The 24,545-nt window shown below is 37.0% G+C and overlaps 1 protein-coding gene across 3 annotated transcripts in view; it reads left to right on the top strand.

Annotated features, from left to right (window-relative positions):
• The window catches only part of LOC105381171 (endothelin-converting enzyme homolog), a 50,790-nt gene that overhangs the window by 13,810 nt on the left and 12,435 nt on the right, over window positions 1-24,545 (top strand). Inside the window, exons 1-5 of one of the 3 annotated variants that reach the window (XM_048630739.1) lie at window positions 9,171-9,926; window positions 19,108-19,273; window positions 21,759-21,971; window positions 23,528-23,741; window positions 24,292-24,364. In XM_048630739.1, the coding sequence (XP_048486696.1) occupies window positions 9,459-9,926; window positions 19,108-19,273; window positions 21,759-21,971; window positions 23,528-23,741; window positions 24,292-24,364 (1,134 nt within the window). In that variant the 5' untranslated portion in view covers window positions 9,171-9,458. Of the gene's footprint in view, window positions 1-9,170; window positions 9,927-17,598; window positions 17,732-19,107; window positions 19,274-21,758; window positions 21,972-23,527; window positions 23,742-24,291; window positions 24,365-24,545 lie in introns of those variants that run through there. The other 2 variants (XM_048630741.1, XM_048630740.1) reach the window with 2 other exon arrangements.

The following is a 24,545-nucleotide window of genomic DNA, read 5'->3' as shown; positions in this document are numbered from 1 at the left end:
ACTAATGCTCTGCATTAAAAGATTTTCATTCAAAATTTCAAAGCATCATTTACTTATAAACAAGTTTAGTAGCTATGAATCTCCTGAAAAGTATACAAATGTCAATTCGAATTCTAAAATAGCTTTTAACAGTTTCCGTTTTATTGTGAGCAGCCAGTCCAGTCGTTCACTTTCCACTCTCATGGTGGTTTATTGCTTCCGTCATCATCAGAAACAGATTCGATAACTCACATAGGCGTTTTTTATCAGTGCTCGAACCAAGAGCATGGAAAACTATACGAAACACAAAACAAGGCAGAAAGTGCTTAACAGTTGAAGATACAGTTCTTTTTCCATATGTTTGTGTAGTTTCGAAAATAGTATCGAATCCTGTGATCATACAGCTGAGTGGACACCTTTTTGACGATGACAGCAACTATATATATAATAACTAGAGGTTGCGTTGTGGCGCGGGCTGCAAGCAGCCGCGCGGTGCTTTGATGCTTTCGGTTTAGGTGGGTGTCTGTTTTCAGTATGAATTTCCATTTCAGCAGGGTATTGACTTGAATATACCGTAGCAAATCTTTCTTGCGTTTTGTTATGCCTTAAAAACTGTGTTCACTATGTTTTTTTATAATAAAAGGGTTCCTGACGATTTTGTTTGACGTGGGAAACAGTTTTCAGTATGAATTTCGGTTTCAGTAGGGTATTAACTTTAACATACCGTAGCAAATCTTTCTTGCATTTTGTTAGGCCTTAAAAACGATTTTTTCACTATGAATTTCTTTATTAAAGGGGTACTTACTGATTATTTTGTTTCAGGTGGGATTACAGTTTTCAGTATGAATATTGGTTTCAGAAGGGTATTGACTTGAACAAACCGTAGCAATTCTTTGTTGTGTTTTGTTTTAGATTAAAAACTGTTTTCTGTATGAATTTCGTTATAAAAGGGGTTCTGATGATTTTGTTTCAGGGGGGGATACAGTTTTCAGTATGAATTTCGGTTTTAGCACGGTATTGACTTGAACATACTGTAGCAAATCTTTCTTGTGTTTTGTTTTGCCTTCAAAACTGTATTTTCCGTATGAATTTCGTTATCACGTGGGTATTGATGCTTTTTCTTTTATTTTAACAACTGTTTTTTTCAGTTTAAATATCGGTCAGCTTTACAATAACGCAGCTACTCTTTCTGGCGTTTTTCTTCGCATTAATGTTCCAATCATTTTGAAGAAAAATACTGGCTTTAACTGCTTATGATTTCCCTTAAAAATGTAGCCATTATAACTATAGGTATCTATAATACCTTTACCTATAGTTTATCTAGGTGACATCTTTTTGTATACAAATGTTGGCTTCTTTAATAAAACACCTCATAAATCTGAGTAACCGCCATTCGCGCGTTTTTCTAGCGTCTCGATTATTCACTTATGCTCCTGAGTTTTTTAGTAGAGAAACTACCTACCTATATGAACTTTCCTTTTCATGAACTTTACCTAGTATCGAGGCGATATCTTTTGTACACAAATATTGGATTCTTTAGTATTATTTGCCACATTCAGCTCTCAGATTAGTTTTGTTGATGAGGAAATCTGAGTAACCGCCATTCGCGCGTTTTTCTAGCGTCTCGATTATTCACTTATACTCCTGACTTTTTTAGTAGAGAAACTACCTACCTATATGAACTTTCTTTTTCATGAACTTTACCTAGTATCGTGGCGATATCTTTTGTACACAAGTATTGGATTCTTTAGTATTATTTGCCACATTCAGCTCTCAGATTAGTAGTGTTGCCTCGCTTCGCTCGGCCCTTCAGGGTTTAGGTTTTGGTGGTTTGAATGGTTTTGCCTCGCTTCGCTCGGCCCTTATATTTTGACGGTAGGGTATACTTAAGTTGTATTGCCTCGCTGCGCTCGGCTCTTCAGTGGTTGTGGTGCAATGTTTTGAAATGTTTTGCCTCGCTGCGCTCGGCTCTCCAAACTTTGTGGTATGATGGCTTGGATTATTTTGCATCGCTCCAGTTAAACATGCAGTTGGTGATTAAAGAAGTTTAGCCTCGCTTCGCTCGGCTCCTCTCTAGGTCTCGGAATGATAGTTTTGATCGTTTTACCTCGCTTCGCTCGGATTTGCAGTAACATAGGAATTTGCTGTTTATTGCGCTTTAGCCTCGCTTCGCTCGGCTCTTCGGGTTTTCGGTTGTTGATTTCAGTAGTTTTGCCTCGCTCCGCTCGGCTCTCTAGGTTTTGGATTGAGGTCTAGGTTGTTTTGCCTCGCTTCGCTCGGCTTTCCACTTCTTAAAGGGGACATTTCCCGAAGTTTTTCTTTATTGGTATTAATAATTATGATACGTAATGCCTCGCTTCGCTCGGAATTCTTTTCTTTATGGCAAGGTTACTTGTCGGATGCCTCGCTGCGCTCGGCTGGTTTTATTTTGGTACAGGTTGTAGAAGGACTATGAATAGGACTACAAATCTGTCTGACCACTTCAAAGGGGTGAAATTGCTAATGTTGGTAATTTTTTCTACGTTATTAGGGAAATTTTGATTTTTTCCCTACAAGAGGGGAGTTTTTATTTTAAATAATTATTGTTTGTATTTATCTACACAAATGCGCCATATACCATAAATCTATCCGACCACTTCAACGGGGTGAAATTGCTAATGTTGGTAATTTTTTCTACGTTTTTAGGGAAATTTTGATTTTTTTCCCTACAAGTGGGGAGTTTTTATTTTAAATAATTATTGTTTGTATTTATCTACACAAATGCGCCATACACCATAAATCTGTCCGACCACTTCAACGGGGTGAAATTGCTAATGTTGGTAATTTTTTCTCATGTTTTTAGGGAAATTTTGATTTTTTTCCCTATAAGTGGGTAGTTTTTATTTCAAATTAAAAATTAATCAATTTAACTACACAAACGCGCAATACATTCGTAACCCCTCAGACCATCTCAAAGGGATAAAATTGCATATTTATGTCAAATTTCCCATGTTTTTAGGGAAATTTTGTTTTTTTCCCTAAAAATGGGGAGTTTTTATTTCATAGAAAAATTAAGCGTACCTAAACACACAAACGCGCTCTACAAGTCAAAACTGTCAGATCTGCGCCACCTTTAACAAAAAACAGCATCCCCCCACCTCCCCCCCTCCCGGGAGATCAATTCACCTCAAGTCGGGTCTGACACGCCCTAAACTTTGCTTCACTGCAACTCGGCCGCCATTTTGTTTTTTTATTTTTTTATATTTTTTTTTATAATCTGTCAGACATTATTAATACACCCTCGAAATATAAAAAAATGTATGGTCACCAAAATGGAGGAACAAAAAAAATTTTTTTTTTTTACAACTTTTTTTAAAAAGTCGAGGTTTTTCTCTACTCACCCGAGCACCCTGTACATTTCCCTTAAACATTATTATATCAAAAAATGGCTCCTTCTGGGAGAACTACTATGTCAGTCAGTCAGTCAGTGGTAATCCAGCTTTATATATTATAATTTATGTAAGTACTTAAGTTTATCAGTATTGCTGTCTGTGTCGAATAAAGTTTTTTCTTTCTTTCTAGGTATACATATAATACAATCCTCTTTATTTGCACAAAATAAAACTTAAAAATAAGAACAGTACAAAAAGGCGGCCTTATTGTTTATAGCAATAAAATATAAAATAGCTAGTGCTTTCCTCACATCCCCGTTTTCGGGTAAACAGTGCATATTATAGGCATCTTTAAATTATTTCGTAACCTGTAAAAAAATATTTTTTAATTTATGTGATAAGACTTAATGTACTTATTTAAGTATTGCAATATTTTAATTAAACCCTGACATCATCACCACCATACAGCTAGCTCCTATTGATAATCTCTGAAGAATTAGTAAGCCAAATTGGCATTATCAATTGTACTTACTATAAATTACGAGGCGGCGGCAATTAATGAAGTAACTAGCCGGTTTATCAAAGAGCTAATATTACAATTGGCTGGTGACATACATTTCCTTTATGTGGATTACAACTTACAACACGAGCAGTGCGCGTGGTTTTATAGTAAGGAATTTCAAGAATACACAAGAAATCCTAACTAATTTTATAAATGCGAAAGTAACCGTGTCTGTCTGTCTGTTACTCTTTTACGCCAAAACTACTTAACGGATTTGAATGAAATTTGGTGTATGGTCTAGACTACTCTAGACCCTTAGAAAGAACATAGGCTACTTTTTATCCCGGAATTTCCACGGGAAAACTTTTTAAGGTGAAGCGAAGCTCGCGGGAACAGCTAGTTGTGTATAAAACATATATTTACTTAATGAATAGTTATATCTGTTTCATGGGTTTGTTTCGGGAATATCCCTTCAGTTCAGAGTGCTTGACAGAGACGCCTTAATGCAATGGATCCTATATTTATTGAAAGCGCATTCAAACTTTAACTCGCAAGGCAATGTTTCCCCACTAAGCTTCCGGTATATCTCTTTCAAAAGCCTATTAACGTGATCCGTATAAAACACAAAGGTCCCTCGAGGATAATACTTAACTATAGTCATACGTTCGTAATTACCCAGCAGTAGTCCCTGGGGGGTCACTCTATGTCGAAAAACAGAGCTTCGGAGCGCTGTTGAACGAGCAGCAACTCTATCTCGTTGTATTAAACGCCCCGATTGCACGACAGCTTTCGTTAGTTCGTTTTTCGGCAGTATAGAGTAACCCTCCTGCAATACAGTGAGCGCTAAGAGGATTGGAAGCGCCTGCCTGGTCGTGATAGGCAATGTTGACGACGTGCGATTGAATTACTATTGTCAGTACAGGCGAGTAGGTACAAACACTGAACTAGCCTTTGTTACCGTGGATAAAAGATTATCTTTCAGTCACTGACTAGTTGACTACCCAGGGTTTGCCTCAGATACGTTTATAAAAGGTAGGTATAGTTCATTCGTGACTCGTGGATGTACGATCCTCGTAAACGCGTTTACCCATAGCTTAATCCGCGTAAACACGTATAAAGGCCATACTGCTTTAAAACAGATGTTCAAATCAGACAATAAAGAAAGAATCAGCTATACAGACTATGTTCATCCTCGCCATACGTAGGTAGGTACTCAGTAAAAGGGTTTGTTTATGTCCACTGCACGTATGACCTAGTTTATGCCTTTGTCCAGTTATTGCTTTAGTTAGTGCTTTCAATGGACCCTGATCAACGGAATGTGTGGACTGGTTTTACTTTTTGCTGTTAGTTAAGGGATGAACTAAAAATGTCGAAGTAAGGTAGTGACTTGCCGTGTTAACAGCCCGGTCATAAGAGAGGAGACTTTAAAAAGCGCTGCGCCGTAACACAACTTCCGTCTTACTGGTAGTCACTAAAAAAACTAAAGCAAACAAATTCTGAAATAAGTTACTCAATACCTAGTTTAATATATTTTTTGTGAAGAATTATCTACTATGGCGGTACTTATTCTTCATTTTACAAAGAAGAGTATGAAAGATAGAGATTACTTCCTGTTGGCGCAGCGTCCTGACTATTTCCGCTATAAGAAATCGTTTTCCTCATTAACAATACAATCTACCTTGCCTGTAGACGGCTATAGGCGTTTAAGGCAGCCACAGACCTATGATACGTGGAACATCTTAGTGAGCGGTTTACTTAATCCAAACAGAAAAATACTAGATAGATGCTGGCTCCTTATCACCAACTTGTTTTAACAACGATTTTCGGATTCAATGAATTTGACACTAATTACGTCTTAAATGTTAGCGTAACCATAGAATAACAAGTACAGTACTCGTTATTGAACTGACAATAACGAGTGACGAACAATCGGCATACTAAACCGATACGCCATCGCCGCTAACTCGGCTGACTGAGTCAGAGGCGAACAGTTTGCCTACTGGGAACCTAGCCTAAAACGAACGGCTTTTACAACACTGACGATAAGATTTTGGGTTCCATCCGTGGACGACGTTCTTGAGCGTTAAAGGCTCTATTTTATCGGCAAATTAGAACAAAAGGTTAGCAGCATCCGTATAAAAATAATCTGGTTAAAATGTTGTTTAGTTATCTTTGTTTCCGCGAATCGGGGCGTAGCCTACCACCAACTAACACATTATAACGTCACAATGACGTAAAATAAAACATGACATGCGTCAACCAGCCTTAAACCTTGGACAGCACTTCCCGTCCGATATGCGAATTTCCTGAACGGAAACCTGAAAAGGCGTGCGAAAATTTGCACTTTTGTTTAAAATCTTTGATTAAGTAGGTACATATTTACATGTGGTAAAAACCCTAGTACATAAATAATACGAGATCATGAGTAATAAGATAAGAAATAAAATCGGAAACCTATAGATCGCATCCAGTGGCGTACTTTTAGCGTGGCCTACGTCCAGCAGTGGACTGCTATAGGCTGAATAAGAAGAAGTAAATTAATTGCGGTTACTCCTGAAAAAGAGAGTACTTGATCGAATAATTGTCTGTTGCTCGCGAGTATAGAGAGATGTATTCAGATTCAAAAGAGATTTTCTTTTTGTGGCTAAAAGACAGACTGCAAAATCTCCACACACACTTTTATTACACACACAAACACCAACTCTTGGTGTAGATGTTTAAACAAAAAATCATACCAATATCAAACAATTTACACAAGTTATAAAGCACCCGCCATACTCTGTCGTGTTAGCATAGAACTAAATGTGTTTATCCTATGTGTTTAAACGTAGAAAACTACACATAACGACACTTGGTAGTTTTCCAATCAATAGGTATTCAATTTGTTTCTTTGTTTTTTATCATTATCACAAAGGGCCTAATTAATTGTGCTGATAGATGTAAACAACTACACAAGCCACTGAAATTAGTGAGACTTTACTTTGTTTTGCCTACTATTTATAGACTTATATACATTTGATAATGGTACGGAACCTTTCATAAGTGAGTCCGACGCGCACTTAGCCGGATTTTTTTAAGGTTTAACGGGTTTAACTTATTAGGATCGACTTATTACAAATTGGGGCCATTAACAATAATATTAACATCTAAGTACTTACTTATAATTGATTAGTAATTAGTAACAATTTTAACGACATCTTTATTATAATGATTAATAAATAATTATAGGTATCACACGTCAGAATCATTTGAAGCAAACACTTTTTTGCTTGAAGTACCTACCTACAAATTATTCGATTAAGTATTTAATTGGTAGGTTTTACCTATAGAAAAAAAATATTGACGTAGATGTTGTTATGTTATGTTAGTTTCTGATCGGTTCATCAGGGGTCTTATCGCGAAATCAAAACGAAATAACATTTACTTACCAATCCATTTTGGCTCCGAAAAATCGTTGTCAGAAGAAGTTCGCGATAGCTTACACAGGGCCACAGGGCGTCTCAGAAATCTCTTTTGTATCCACCTAATTGTCGTCAATACTTATAACTTTATTAAAAAGTTATCTGAACTAAAGCTGTCTAAAACGTGCACTTAACTTAAAATTAACTACAACAATAACAGTCCACTTTCGTTCTACAACTTTTGGGAATTCCTGAAAATAACTATTATTAACTTACCCGAATAGCTATTATCTATGCTACTATTTATATCACATGTGACTATTTATCTACCTATACATACAGTAAATAGAGAATACTTGACAGTTTAAAATTAGAACAGCGTACAATCGTAATCGCTCAGTTATAAACTGCGACTTCGCACTTTGACCCGTCTAATCCCGCGCTCAGATCCACTCTTGCGCATGTACTATGTATAACGTGACCATACGTCCCGCTTTGGGCGGGACAGTCCCGCTTTCAAGCTGTGCGTCCCGCTGTCCCCCGCGAGGGCAAAAATGTCCCGCTTTCTTAAACAGACCAAACGATAATTTAAATTATCTACATTTTGTAACTTTATCCCATATTTCCTTTCTTTCTTTTAATCACTTGAGACAACCATTTATCTTTTTATCACTTACTCACATAGACATAGGGAGTAATATGAGTCCGAGTTCCACCGAGACTCCGCGATTAACTTCGTTTAGTGACGATCATTGACTCGCTCTTGCTCTATCGTGTATATAAATTTATCTCGCTCACCTACCGATTCCTAACAAAGAAGAAATGCGTGGGAGTACATTTTTTTTAAACTACTTAGTTACTCAAATTTACTTTGGTCATTTTAATAAATCTGTTCTTTGAAATTTCGTTTATCAACTTTTCCTTATTCGGAAACTTAAAATTTACTAGAACTATGAAATTCATAATTAAAAAAATCGTTATTTTCATATTTGTAAAAAAAGTAATTAAGATTTATGTAGTGTACATATTTATAAAAATATGTACACTATGGTATATTTATAAAAACGTAGTAAGTACTGAGGTATCCTTAATATACAAACTTTATTAGATAAATATAAAAAAATGGTCATTCACCATTCATGATCTTTCACATTTCACTCTTTCATCGTAGGGATTGAACTTTCAATTGATGCACTGAGCAAACTGAGCGAAAAGATAAGAAGATAAGAAAGAAAGATCTGTATCTTTGAGGGATATGAAAATCCGCAGGTGTCCCGCTTTGGCAAAAGAAATAAATGGTCACGTTAACTATGTATCAACTATGAACTGTACCGACAGGGTGAGGTTTTAACAGTGATCGAGCCGTCGATACGTAGCTTAATTTATACGACATGTGGAGAAAATTATTTAGAAATTGCATACACAAAATGAACGTTTCCATTTTATCTGTCTGTGATAGTAGAGTGTACAGGTAGGCAGTAGTGTTCTAGCCTGAAGATCAAAGTAACTATGAAAGATCAAAGCACATTTAAAAATCAACAAACAATGGTTTGGTTTAATACAAGATTGAAAATTGATATTTTCAGCAAGTATTGTTCTGTAAGAATGGTACATTACAGGATGTTGCAAAAGTGCTATAGTGATGTAGTGGTATAAAGTAAGCTGAAAGATGGTGTATTTTTCACTACCGAGAGTTGTTTTTTTTCCGCGACCTTTGAAATTTTGTAAAACAAAAGTTGTTTTGAATCCCCTGAGGCACCCCCTTTCAGCTTACTACGGCACTTTTGGAAAACCCTGTAAGATATTTATCTAACACCCAGCTGGCTCATTAATAAAATTCCACCCTGCAGGTAGGTACAAGTATAAACTATGAAGCCATTATGTACAAAAACAATATTGTGTATATCACGAGTAAAGTTTACTAGTAGCGCGCGGCGCCTGGACGCGCTTAGTCGATTAAACGGTTTTAGAAGATCAAAACATTCTAATTTTAAATTCCAAACATGGCTGCTCATAATTGTTTCTTAAAATTTTCGGCCAGTGATAAATAATGTGATCGAAATAAACGTATCGTGATATTTTTGAGATTCTCTACTGTTATTAGTTCAAATAATTAATTCTAAAATTCTCACATAAGTTAAATAGCCATATCGAGATTAAAAAAACTTCCATAATTATACATTACAACCATATCACAACGTAAAAATGTCGAGCCCGCAATCAGAGCCAGGCACTCCAACCGTCTCCTTCCCGACTCCAGAAGACACTCCCTCCCCCACACCAGCTCAACACAACAAATTCTCCTTCCTCAAAAACAACGGACGATCGAACCCGTTCCACAAACTTCGACCAGCATTTTCGCGGGAAAACTCCACCGCTGACCTGATGTCTAAACAAATGACGACGATGGCGCCGAACGGCTCGGCCAATCACGACGAGGCAGCTGAGGAGCCGGCCAATAGGAGCAAGTTCAACTGGCTCCAGCAGCAAAGGGTTACTAGAAACGCGAACAACCCTTTTGTGAAGCCTAGACCTTCACTGACGAGGGAAAACTCTTCGGCGGAGTTGTTCGGGAGAGAGAACTCCAGTGCGGATCTCTTCCAGAGTTCCCGGCTGAACCTTTTTGATGCTGCCCCCAAGCCCGAGGCTAGTAGTGATTCTAGCTTTTCTTCGGTAAGATTTGAACGAAACTATAATACTCGTAGTACCTATTTGTTGCTGTCCTATGGTACCCCAGTGGTACAGAGGGCCTTCACAAGCGTGCGCCACGCCGTTCTGTCCTCAGCAACCGCTCTGGCTTCCGTCATTGGTACCTATTTGAGCCTATTTGACTACACTTTAATCAAACCTTAACCGCTTTAGCTAACATTTTCTTCTGTCGTGCCTAATACATAGGTTAATTTCCAGAACAAAACACAGATATCTGTTCTCGGGTCTTAGATGTGCCCGTAAAATGGCAATAGGCCCGCCCCCTATTACATTGGGACTAACATAACACTGACGAAAAGTGGGTGCAGCAATGCAGAGGTGCCTACCCCGCAAGGGAGTTCATTAGTACAAGGTGTGAGTGTTTGTTTGTTTTTTATCTTTTTGTATTCAGACATTTGGAAAAAGAGGCAAATATTGAAAATTCCAGACCTACCTTCTTCTTAAGTTTCTTCTTCCAGTTCTGCCATACCAATTACGTATTCATAATTCCATCTAGCTATTTTTTACATTTGAATATAATACAGTTCAACGTGCTTTAACAAAGGTTATAATTAGAGTTTAGTCTTGAACCTGACCTTAACTATGCGTTTTAGCATAAAAATAGAATAGTAACTTTTTTAAGTTATTTACATTGGGTGGCTCTAATGTATATTTATGAATTTATGGTATATTCTGCCGTGTTTTTCATCTCGACTCTATAGGGAAAGGTCGTGTTGTTTTGTTAATCGACTCTATTATCAATGCTCTACATCTTCGTCCACTCTTGAGCGAACTCTCACACTTTGTTCTAACTTTTAACTCTTACCTAGGGCGGTGGTAGCCCAGTCGGATATGCGCCCGCTTCTCACGCCAGAGATGCGGGTTCGAATCCCGGCGCTGACATGTACCAATGAGTTATTTTAACTTAAGTACAATGTATACCATCGCACTTACGGTGAAGGAAAACATCTTGAGGAAACCTGCATATCTAGATTTAGCACATCTAGATATGTGAACCACCAACCCGCAGTGGCCCAGCGTGGTTGGAAATGGTCCAAGCTTAGGAAGGCAGTTTAGACCTTGGGCATATGCACAACGGTTCCACTCGAGAACGCCAGGTGCAGGTACTAACACCCCCACAGAGAATAGAATAGAATAACACTTACCAATTTAATCCTAATTAGTGGCTTTTTCTTCTATATCTATTCTCTACTGAGCGACGATGTCGCATTGGACTAAAACCGTGTCCGGTAGAATTTTAGCGTTCAATCACAATATTATTGATAGTATTACCTACTTACTTACTACTTTGTTGTTTTATCATGCTTACCACATTTTTATTTGTGTGCCTAATCTCATGAAATGGAAAATTTCATACTTCATCAATTTGTATTGAAATCGCTTGAGACTTGAGAAAAAAACTTGAGAATGTATTTTTTTAATTAATCAACTCAAGCAAGTGTCATATGATAATTATGACTCATAGTACCTACAACCTAAAACAACGATTTAGAAGCAAAAATCCTATGAATAGGCCAAAACAACGGGAATACCCATAAGTACTCATTATTAAAGAAATTGAATGGGAAACCCGACCTCTTATTTAATTAGACTCATGACTGTTCTGACGAAGAGTATTTTCATACACTTTCTAAGTGGCTCATAATCTGCAGTGGCATCCATGTATTACGCGCATATTTTTTTTATGTAAAATTAAAATCAACCTGTAGCTAAAAGATTAGCGGCTCAATCAACGAAGTACAACTGACGAATGTGAGCGGGGTTACTCTATATAACGAAAACTAAGCTTCGAAGCGCTGCTGCGCGAGCCACGACTCTATGTCGTTGTATTAAACACGTCGATTGCACGACAGGTCTAGTTGGTTCGGTTTTCGTCAGTATAGAGTGACCGTCCAGAGCCCGCACCGCCACGGCTTCTCGTCTATACAACAAATTGGTCCTTTTATTGACGACGTCACGTGACTTAGGCCGATAGCGGGAGCGTAGTGATGTCCTCACGTGTTTCACGGCTTTTACTCAAGACTTTTTTTCTTTTTTAAAAGAGCAGCTTCAAAAATAGGAGGAGTTTCAGATTTATTTAGTTAGTCTTGCTGTCTTTTTAAGTTAATACATATCGTAAAATTGTGGTTTCAATGGTTGAAGAGAGTGCTCGGTTTACATGTAGTTTTTTATGTGTGATAGTGATGATGTTTGAAACTGTCAAGAGTGATCTTGAGTACTTATTGAGCTACTTGACCTTTGCACTTATTTCTCCTTTAATGTTCTTTAGTTTTTATATTTCCTAATACAACTTGAACTTTTAACGTTTGAACCGCCAGACAGAGTTTGGGAAAAACCTTACCGTTCTTATTTTGCAGAGAGTTTGGGAAAAAACTTAGGTAATGTTCATATTTTGCAAATAAATTTTCAAAAACCCAGCCATTTAATTAAACCTGCGGTAACGTTGTAACGTAGCTACCTAGCTAAAAAATTATACTTACCTAAGACCTATAGGACCTACCTATTTTTTTAATATTAAAAAAGCTTACTTTGAAACTACTAACACAATTAGCACATATTATCGATTAGGATTAATAGAGGCTTAAATCACCTAAAAACCACATTAAAAACAACCTATAAAACATGCGAACTATTGCCAACCCCACAGGAAAACCGCAGTCTCTACAGGCAGGCCTATAGCCATTAAACTATTGCGTATCTATAGGTCAGCCATTGTGTTCAATAGGTAACCTATTATCCGTCTATACAGCCCGATGCAGGTTACAGTCTCCCACTGTCTGTGCCGTGTGTTGTGTTGCTGTCTAGAATCTAGATAAATCTAGGTCCTAGCCCATAGTGTTGTGAGACGGGTGATGGTGTCAAAATGTCCGGTAAGGTTCGCTTTTTGGCGAGGTTTTTTAGTAGGCTTCACTCGTCACTGTAAATTATCAAGTCGATACTTACATTTTTTTGTAAAAATACGGAGGGTGTAATTATTTTATTATTATCAATAACTAATGATTTCAAAAGGAAGGATACACGTCTTGTCCAAAGACAATGACACCCGCGCGCTGGCCCTAACTCATACAAATTATGACAGCTTTATGAGATTTTAGGGCCAACTCGAGGGTGCCATTTTCTAGAGCGGATGGGCCTGTCGCAGTCAGTGGCGTGGTTTGGCCCTACGTCCAGCAGTGGTCTGGTTAGCTTTAGACTGAAGAAGAAGAAGATATATAGTTACGTATCTTTGCTAAGAAATCATGGGCTCATCATGTTATACTTACTTAATTTTATTATTAACATGGATTAACCTGAACTTAGTTTCCTTACTAAATTATCTGATAATTTTCACTGGTACATACCTACATACTTATATCCTTAATCCAAAACACTTGGAGTCGCAGAACAGTCAGAACAAAACTCTGGAATCAAATGATTCAAACCTAACAAATAACAATGATGAACATACCTACAGTATATATAAACCAGATCAAAATCTATGAAAATATTTGGCTATGCCCCGGTGATTCAACGTCTGTTGCCTGTTACATTACGTTGTTTCAATAATGTCGCGAAAACCTTTGGGGAAATAATAACTGAATTCGGAAAGCTTTCAGTCTCTTTGATATGCCTACTATGTGACTGTAGTGTAGCAATTCTTTGTTGCAAAAACATTTGCAAATTCGAGTGTTTATTTAAAACCAAAGATTAAACATTGAGGGTATTTTTAACCGACTTCAAAAAAAGGAGGAGGTTCTCAATTCGTCGGGATATTTTTTATTTATGTTCACCGATTACTCCGCCGTTTATGAACCGATTTTGGAAATTCGTTTTTTGTTGTATTGGGTTGAGCTCCCAGGTGGTCCATTTTTTTCAGAATTTTATCTCACCCCTAACGGTGGGTAAAGGGGTAAAAACAGGGTATGAATTTCCATTTTGGACACATATTACCCGATTCTAATGAAATTAAGAACGTAAATATAGTTCTTATAACAAAAAAATATGATGGTGACCTTGAGATGATCTGATGAAACGGATGGAAACGGAAGGCAGTCAAGGGAACTCCTCAACGGTATATAGCAACTATTTATTTATTTAGGTAACTACCTCGTGTTTAGGCTTGAATGATTCGTATTGATTAGTAGGACTTTTTGGTATCATTTGCATCTTACTTTTGATTAAAAATTATTGGAAATAAACTAAAAACTATAAAATAAAATAATAATTAAAGCAGGAACTGTTCTTTTTTGAGGTTGGTGCCATATTTCTTCAGATTACTTTGTCACCGCACCAACATCAAAAAAGAACAGTTCCTGCTTAGGTATATTTGTACAGTCACATATAATTTGTGTAATCCTTAAATTATTTCTTACATTTTAGTGGTTTATTGAAGTTGGTTTTTTAATTTTTTTATCTGTAAGGTAGAGAGTCCATATTTCGCGGTATTCAAAATGGCGTCCTTATTTCGAGTTATATTTATTTTCATGATTATTACTTATTTTAATAGGTTTGGATACTCTAAAATTACATTTAATCGTTCATTATCTTTAACTGAAACTACTTGATGTAGTAAATATGTTTAAAATTGCCTAAAATTACTAAAAACTCGTGTAATGTGCCGTGAGGGCGACGCCGCCATGTTTTTCATACAAACGCGACCCGGCTTACGTAAGGCCAGCCATATTTAATAATTGTGTTTTTTAATATTTATACGACGTTCAACTTTGTAAATAGTTTATATTTAGTTTATTATATTCTTATACTTACATTAAATTTAAATTTTAACTCTTTTTAAACTAATTTAACCCCTTTAAACTCAAAAACAAAATACCTCGGTATAAGGGCCTGATTTTTATACGTTGTTCCTAACTCCGAGGTACCCTCGGTATAAGGAAAAATACTATGTCATGATTTTTAGCTTATAACTTTACAAATAATAACATTTGAAGTATATGCTTGATTACATAATAATAATGATGAACGTGACAAGCTTATAACCTAATTCGGCGGTACAAAATATCCTCTAGGAATCTTAATATGACACGATAATTGTTGACGCAAAAAACATGGTTACCTAGAAAACCTTAACTTAGTATGTATATTTGAAATGATAAAAAACAGTGTTATTTTATCGCTATTAACGTAAGTGATACATATTTTTACCAATATTTTATGTATGATTTGAGTATGACATTTTACATAGGTAGATACCTCGGAAATCGGAATATGACTACATCACACCTTCGCAGTGTCATCCGATGCCGTCATCAAACCATAAAATCAAGATGAATTAGCGACTTTCTTCCTAAATATAAAAGGGGTGTGGATAGATATGCCTGACTTTACGAAACTACTACTAGATACTACCTACTTATTACTCTTTATAAAAGAAGAAAGAAAGAAATTTGTAGACGTAAAACTTTATTTGGGTGAATAAAATAACACACACGACGGTTGAGTTTTTATAACACTTATATACACAATTGCCTAATTTCATTTTTGTATTTTATTTCCATTATCCTTCTACTTCGAGGTCTGATGGCCGTTGTAATATTGTTATCCCAGAATTCCCAGATAAATGAATGTCCTGTATACTGCATTTCATGTTTGGTTTAGGGGTCTGGTTGATTTTTTCATTTTCTTGTTGTTGTCACTGAAAAATAAAGTAAGTAGGTAAATTGTATGGATAGTTGACAGATTTAAGCTTATCCTTATAAGTTGGTACCCATTTTCAAAAAACTTAGTGAGTTTAGAAACGAAAACGCTAGAACAAAAACCTAGGTTAGTAACTAAACTGATGCCAAATTACTGATAAAAACATAAAAATATTTCCATTTTACGTAATTTCCTAAAATAATTCGCACACAAGCTTACCTTATCGATTTTCCAATTGCATATTGCAAATACAAACATAATAATTTAATAAAAGATGTTTGTTTTCAATGGAAATGGTCCAAGCTTAGGAAGGCAGTTTAGACCTTGGGCATATGCACAACGGTTCCACTCGAGAACGCCAGGTGCAGGTACTAACACCCCCACAGAGAATAGAATAGAATAACACTTACCAATTTAATCCTAATTAGTGGCTTTTTCTTCTATATCTATTCTCTACTGAGCGACGATGTCGCATTGGACTAAAACCGTGTCCGGTAGAATTTTAGCGTTCAATCACAATATTATTGATAGTATTACCTACTTACTTACTACTTTGTTGTTTTATCATGCTTACCACATTTTTATTTGTGTGCCTAATCTCATGAAATGGAAAATTTCATACTTCATCAATTTGTATTGAAATCGCTTGAGACTTGAGAAAAAAACTTGAGAATGTATTTTTTTAATTAATCAACTCAAGCAAGTGTCATATGATAATTATGACTCATAGTACCTACAACCTAAAACAACGATTTAGAAGCAAAAATCCTATGAATAGGCCAAAACAACGGGAATACCCATAAGTACTCATTATTAAAGAAATTGAATGGGAAACCCGACCTCTTATTTAATTAGACTCATGACTGTTCTGACGAAGAGTATTTTCATACACTTTCTAAGTGGCTCATAATCTGCAGTGGCATCCATGTATTACGCGCATATTTTTTTTATGTAAAATTAAAATCAACCTGTAGCTAAAAGATTAGCGGCTCAATCAACGAAGTACAACTGACGAATGTGAGCGGGGTTACTCTATATAACGAAAACTAAGCTTCGAAGCGCTGCTGCGCGAGCCACGACTCTATGTCGTTGTATTAAACACGTCGATTGCACGACAGGTCTAGTTGGTTCGGTTTTCGTCAGTATAGAGTGACCGTCCAGAGCCCGCACCGCCACGGCTTCTCGTCTATACAACAAATTGGTCCTTTTATTGACGACGTCACGTGACTTAGGCCGATAGCGGGAGCGTAGTGATGTCCTCACGTGTTTCACGGCTTTTACTCAAGACTTTTTTTCTTTTTTAAAAGAGCAGCTTCAAAAATAGGAGGAGTTTCAGATTTATTTAGTTAGTCTTGCTGTCTTTTTAAGTTAATACATATCGTAAAATTGTGGTTTCAATGGTTGAAGAGAGTGCTCGGTTTACATGTAGTTTTTTATGTGTGATAGTGATGATGTTTGAAACTGTCAAGAGTGATCTTGAGTACTTATTGAGCTACTTGACCTTTGCACTTATTTCTCCTTTAATGTTCTTTAGTTTTTATATTTCCTAATACAACTTGAACTTTTAACGTTTGAACCGCCAGACAGAGTTTGGGAAAAACCTTACCGTTCTTATTTTGCAGAGAGTTTGGGAAAAAACTTAGGTAATGTTCATATTTTGCAAATAAATTTTCAAAAACCCAGCCATTTAATTAAACCTGCGGTAACGTTGTAACGTAGCTACCTAGCTAAAAAATTATACTTACCTAAGACCTATAGGACCTACCTATTTTTTTAATATTAAAAAAGCTTACTTTGAAACTACTAACACAATTAGCACATATTATCGATTAGGATTAATAGAGGCTTAAATCACCTAAAAACCACATTAAAAACAACCTATAAAACATGCGAACTATTGCCAACCCCACAGGAAAACCGCAGTCTCTACAGGCAGGCCTATAGCCATTAAACTATTGCGTATCTATAGGTCAGCCATTGTGTTCAATAGGTAACCTATTATCCGTCTATACAGCCCGATGCAGGTTACAGTCTCCCACTGTCTGTGCCGTGTGTTGTGTTGCTGTCTAGAATCTAGATAAATCTAGGTCCTAGCCCATAGTGTTGTGAGACGGGTGATGGTGTCAAAATGTCCGGTAAGGTTGGCTTTTTGGCGAGGTTTTTTTAGTAGGCTCTTAACAAGTTGTCACTGTAAATTATCAAGTCGATACAAACTTACAATACAATACAATCCTCTTTATTTGCACCAAAAACAGAAAAAAAATACAAAATAAAGCTTTAAAATAAAAACAGTACAAAAAGGCGGCCTTATTGCTTATAGCAATCTCTACCAGACAACCTTTGGATGGAAGAGAGGTTAAAATAAAATAAAATAGGGTTAGAGGTAGCTGTGGTGCAAGTGTATAATAAAGTACTTAAACACTAAGTCCATAAATACTTATACTAAATAAATAAATAATAACATACTTATTTTTTTTTTGTAAAAAATACGGACAGTGTAATAAAATATTTTTTATATTAGCAGATATTGTCGTTAAGCTATATTGATCGCAACCAGTGGCGTGGTTTGGCCCTACGTCCAGCAGTGAACTGGATTGCTATCTATAGACTGAAGAAGAAGAAAATATAATATAGTTACGTATCTTTGGTACGAAATCATGGGCTCATCATGTTATACTTAATTTAATTATTAACATGGAAGTTAGCTTAGTGCATTTTACACGATAGAAGAAGAAGAAGAACATGGAATAACCTAAACTTAGTTTCCTTAATAAATTATCTGATAATTTTCACTGGGTACTACTACTGCTACTTATGTCCTTAATGGAAAACACTTGCAGTCGCAGAACAGTCAGAACAAAACTCTGGAATCAAATGATTCAAACCTAACAAATAAACCTAACAAATAACAAAGTACTTACATACCTACAGTATATTGTATAAACCAGATCAAAATCTATGAAAATATTTGGCTATGCCCCGGTGATGCTACGTCTGTTGCCTGTTACATTACGTTGTTTCAATAATGTCGCTAAAACCTTCGGGGAAATCATAACTGAATTCGGAAAGCTTTCAGTCTCTTTGATATGCCTACTGTGTGACTGTAGCCATTGTTTGTTACGTTACAAAAACATTTGCGAATCCGAGTGTTTATCTAACACCAAAAATTAAACATTGAGGGTATTTTTGTCAGTGACGCTCCCAATAGAAATTAAGGTAAATTTCCAATGGTCTCAAGAACCAACTCTGAAACCAATCAAAAATGAAATGTAAAGTCTGTGTAGGGATTATGGAGCCATAAATTTTAATTTTACTACTGTCAGAATTAACATGTTGAATAATGGAAATTGCAAACATCCCCAAAAACAAATAATTATACTTACTCCGAGTTTTCCATTGGCTAACGCTCTCCCGATTCCTCCAAAGCGTCTTACTCATTAGCTGACACCAGAGCGGTGCAGTCCAATGCCGCACGTTTCCCATTGGCTGACGTTCTCCCCTCTCCTTCCAGGGCGTCTCGTTCATTGGCTGGCACCAGCGCACGCGGCTGGAGCGCGCGCTGCTCGTGCTGTCAGCTGTGCTGCTATTGGTGGTTCTGCTCATGACGACCTTCATGCTGGCTCTGAGAGGACCCGCGTACCTGCCCGTGCCGCCCTGCTACCAGCCTGAGCCTAAAGGTAAGCATAATTATTATTGTTACTGTGTGGGGCTACCACCACCGAACATTAGCAATTAACAATCCTTAAGCAGCGTCGCTCGCTCGTAACTTGTAAGGATCAGACAGATGCTTATGGATTTGTAATTGCTAATGTGTCGGTCGGTGGTAGTACGGTAGCAGTGGACTGAGAGCGGATTGATGAATCCATGAATTCAGTCTATCATATTGTCAGTATCTGCAACATCCTTCATTTACGTTTTACTCTGTTTATAAATATCCTCCTCAATGCAATATCTTGTGAAAAGTGCCTTGTATTAAATACCTTAAGCTTGAGTCAGGCATTAGCCAACTAACTAACTAGCTATTATCAATGATTTCAAATATTAGCAGTAATATATATGTCAATGGCTGTTATATATAATCATCATTAGTTATTATCATTCATTGATGCGATAGTCCTAATTAAATATATAACAATCGAGTCAGTCATGATTACAGTATGTAAATTAATTTACTTCGTAGAGAGGTTACGTTGTGTTTGAACTTCAATTGAACTTTACAATGTTTGTTAGATCATTCATAAGTTGATATATACACCATTAAATATAAAAATATAACTACACTTATTATAAATACTTAGATAATAATTATCAGCATCCAATATCCGTGATTATTGATTTGGTCACGTGTTTGAAGAGCGTGAGAATTTACTGATAAATATGGGAAATTGTGACTGCTCTACGATACTTTACTTATACATCTTCATATGTCTTATGCGCCTTCATAGATTTGTTTTATAATTATAGTATAATATAGGTAATATCATTATAGGGGAGGCCTTTGCCCAGAAGTGGGACATTTAAGTGACTACCTACATAAAAAATATAAGTATTATAAATAATAGCGCCTTCTACAAAAGTATCGACTGATCTTTTTCAAATCTGCAGCCGAAGATGTTTATTATTGCATCCATTAAACATAGAAGAGATTGGACGATTCAGACAAGACATTCTATTCATAATAGGACAAGGTTTAGTGACAGTGTAGTGTGTACCTTATTATCATGGTAATTGAGCTTCATTTACGAGTATACAAACAAAGGACAAGATAAACACTAGACCATAAAATGGTTAAGAAGACATTTTCCTCTGCAGTAATGTTCATAATTTATACTATAATGGACGTCATTTTCATTTTATTGCAACCCATAAAGAGGAGTTCATAAATCATCAGTTTATCTCTGATGGCATGGCGCTAACTGGTTTCACAACTGAAAAATCCAAGTAGAACTTAAGTATGAATCTGTATGTCATGCAGCACTGTCCAATCAAAAGCAAGCAATAGCAATCGAGCAATAGTAATAGCAATCCAGCAATAGCAAGGTTTGAGGCTGCCTGAACACCTGAGCGGAGAGAGCTAGCTGAGCAGTCTGCGAGGAATCGAGGATGAAGGACATGAAGGTGTGGAGGAAAAATCGACCAATGAAATTGCATGATCGGATTTGTTATAAAATTATAAAATGTCGTTGGTTGTTTTTTCGCACACCGCTTCGCTGTGGTGGACAAGTAGCCAAATTTAGGTAGTTATACTTGAGGTATAGGTACCTATCGCAAAAAGTGTTACCTACCTTCGAATGGAGAAGAAAATACAGGGAAATTTACTGCTACATCTTTAATAAATATTTTTTATCATAATATTTTTTTTTAATAAAAAGTTTATCAGTATAGCTACATAATGCCCGTCAAAATCTTTATTTATACTCCCAATAAAGAAGTTTAATCGATCCCATGAAATTACGAAGTCCTATACTTAATATGGTCTTATCAACGAGTAGGCATTAATAAAGACCGTTGAGACAAAGAAGATGTTATTCTTTGCCATAGTATTGTATACTTATGCAAGTTCGTACTATTATTTAATCTCGTAACAGTTGGGTGTCGATCACAATTTACAGTTTAGGTTCCGCTGATTGTGAAGCGACAGATGTCGTGAACATCCTGTATGTAAAACAAACTTTATCATTTAACATAATAAAGATATACCTAGGTGCAGGTGGAGATATATCCACTAACAATCTCTTTTTAAAAGTAGTTTGGAGTACAAAATGTGAATTCAACCAAGTCTTAAAACTTAAACCTAGGATCATAGTAGATAATGATAACAATCAGGCCTGTTCGACCAGTGGTCATAGTCAGCCCTCTATCGTGAAAAATTTGGATGCTTTAGTTGGTCTGGTTTCTTTTTGCTGACCTGTGTTTAACCATTTTTTTGTGGTATAAAAGTCGTCGAATTATGCTTTTTGCTTCTTACCCTTGTTTCTAAGTACCCTGAATTGTAATGTAGGAACAGAAATATCAGTTCATAAAACATTGCGAGAGCTGAGAAAGCTGACTGCAATATGACCGATTCTTCATTTAATTACACTTTTAGTACCTACCCTTTCGCTTCAGACCCCTGGCAGACCATCAAAACCCCCTTCTAACCTCAAACCGCCATCATTCCAGAACAAAGCGACGTCTGCCTCACAAGCTCATGCATCTACACTGCCAACGAGGTCATCAGGGCTCTGGACGAGACCAAGAACCCCTGCGATGACTTCTATGAGTTCTCCTGTGGGGGCTGGATCCGGAGTAACCCCCTGCCCGAGGGGAAGTCCAACTGGGGCATCTTTAGCAAGATTGAGCTGGAGAATCAGCTGATCTTGAGATATGCGCTGGGTAAGTTGGGTTTTTTTATGGGGGTTTTATTTGTTTGGTTTGGTGTTGTTGTAGAGAAACTGATAGGTACTTAAGTACTTGCTTTTTTCTTCTTATGTGCTTGTTTATTTGTTGAACATGTAGAGTTAGACAATGGTATCTATGTCATTCAAGATAGGAAATTTCTTTGTAAGTAACTTTGTTTGTTTATAGCTATACCTTCTAATATTGTATTTTATTGGGTAATTCGTAAGCATTTATGAAGGTATGGTTCTGCCTGGGTTTTATAGCTGGGCATTTTCGTACTTGTTATAAGTAAGTACTTACTTAAAGCATTTATGAGAAAAAAAATAGTAAACAACGAAACATAGATATTACTGATAGGTATTGTGATTTCGTCTACTAAACCAAGTGAAGTGAGAATGTTATTTGCAAACAGTTCAATATTGTTACGTTTTAAAACCTCTCAAAATCGCGAAACACGCCTTCTATGGCGCTATATTAAATTAGCAAACATAATATTTGCGCATTTTATTACCAAGTCATCTCTATAATATACATAAATGTAGCTCTATAGTATTTTTCAGTTGGATAGTTACATTATTACATAGGTAGATCATCATCATCATCAGCCTATGTCAACTCACTGCAGGGTATAGGCCTCCTCCATGTTTTACCAAGTCCCACGGTCCTGTGCACACTCATCCAGTTTGATTCACATAGGTAGTTCCTAAAATTGGTGCCTTCTGAATTGGATATAATATTCATATAATGGTACATAACCACATTACTTATCACCAGAAGTAAATTATAAACCCTATATAATTAATAGTGTAGGAGTGTAGTGTTAGTCACCGATATAATAAGGAGACTCTTTTTCCATTGTAAATTAATTACTTATCTACTTAAAAATTTAATTTATCAATTCTCGTCATAGACCCCTTCCTAATTCTCTAGCTGCATTACAAATTACAAACTGTACAAACCAATACAAAAAGCATAACAAGCAATTTTTTAAATCAGCTATCAACGTAATTTGTCGTCATGACTCGTTGTCGTAGATAGCTAATAACGAGGGTAAACCATCTATTCACTGTAACCTAGAACTGTATTTATAACTGGCCTGCGTCTGTATTGTATCGCCGCGTGATGATGCAAATGCTAACCGTTTCCTCTTCTTACTTGTTAGTTAATTTACAGAATAGACGATTTATCACGTGAATAGGAGAGCTCTTCAAGACATCTCTAGCTCTACATATACTATGTATAAGTACGGTAGAATCTTATCAGTGACTGTTCACTGTTTATAGTTCGCGAGTTTTGTGCAATTTTTTAACGTATGTATGACTCGCTAACAGCTACTGCACCACCACCGACAATCCTCGCTCGCCCGTCACACATCTGTCAGATCCATTTGAGATTTGCTTCTTCTAACGTTCGGTGGTGGTAACCCCACAGTGTGCATAATAATATTGGTAACGCAGTCTTAAACGTCTGCCACAAAACGTTCAGACAATACTACACTTACTCGCAGTAAAATCATCAACACACTAACATCCACCCTCTCCCCTTCCCAGAAAAAGTGAACACCTCCAACCCAGCCGGCGCGGAAGCCAAAGCTCGCATCTACTACGAGTCCTGCATCGACTCCAACGAGACCATGGAGAAGCTGGCGGAGAGGCCGCTGACCGGCGTGGTGAAGCGGCTGGGCGGCTGGCACCTGCTCAACGCCACCATGATCAAGCAGGCCAAGTGGGACCTGCAGAAGCTGCTGCAGGGAGTGCAGAACACGTGAGTAAATTAGACAAAGTTATTATTTTAGACGAATGCAAATATGGGATGGAAGAAAGCTAGGAGCCAGACCGAGCGACGTATCAACAAAAAATTGGTTTTGGCACACCCTGGAGCTATCCTACTACATCGACGCCATCGAGACCATGGAGAAGCTGGCGGAGAGGCCACTGACCGGCGTGGTGAAGCGGCTGGGCGGCTGGCACCTGCTCAACGCCACCATGATCAAGCAGGCCAAGTGGGACCTGCAGAAACTGCTGCAGGGAGTGCAGAACACGTGAGTTATCATCAGCCAAACCATTAGTTACCGGTTCTTCGGCCTTTTCTGACGGGCGCATCCTTCCTTTTGAAATCATTGTTATTGTCCATGTCCAGCAGTAGACAATTAAGACCTAATGATAATAATGATAACAGCCCAAAGTCCTATAAAAGTAAAGTAGTCATAAAAAGCTGCTCAAGATCCGGCCCTTTGCTGCCCAGCAGGTCCTTATATTCAGTGTAGAAAGCCAATCACAAAATGTTATTAAATATTTATATCCTAATATTTCAGGTACAATCTGGGAGGACTCTTCAACTGGGCAGTTTCAGAAGACGATCGGAACTCATCACGTCACGTTCTGGTTGTGAGTACAATAAGTATTATTAGTTAGTTAGAATATAGGTATATAAAAATAAAAATATAAACACTCACACTTGTACTAATGTACTCCCTTGCAAGGTAGGCAGAGGTGCATTGCTGCACCCACTTTTCGCCAGTGTTTATATTAGTCCCAATGTAATAGGGGGCGGGCCTATTGCCATTGT

This window comes from Plutella xylostella, chromosome 27 (genome assembly GCF_932276165.1).
Source record: "Plutella xylostella chromosome 27, ilPluXylo3.1, whole genome shotgun sequence".
Lineage (NCBI taxonomy): Eukaryota > Metazoa > Arthropoda > Insecta > Lepidoptera > Plutellidae > Plutella > Plutella xylostella.
The sequence above is the reverse complement of the archived record's forward strand: the minus strand, read 5'-3'. Positions and strand labels throughout refer to the sequence as shown.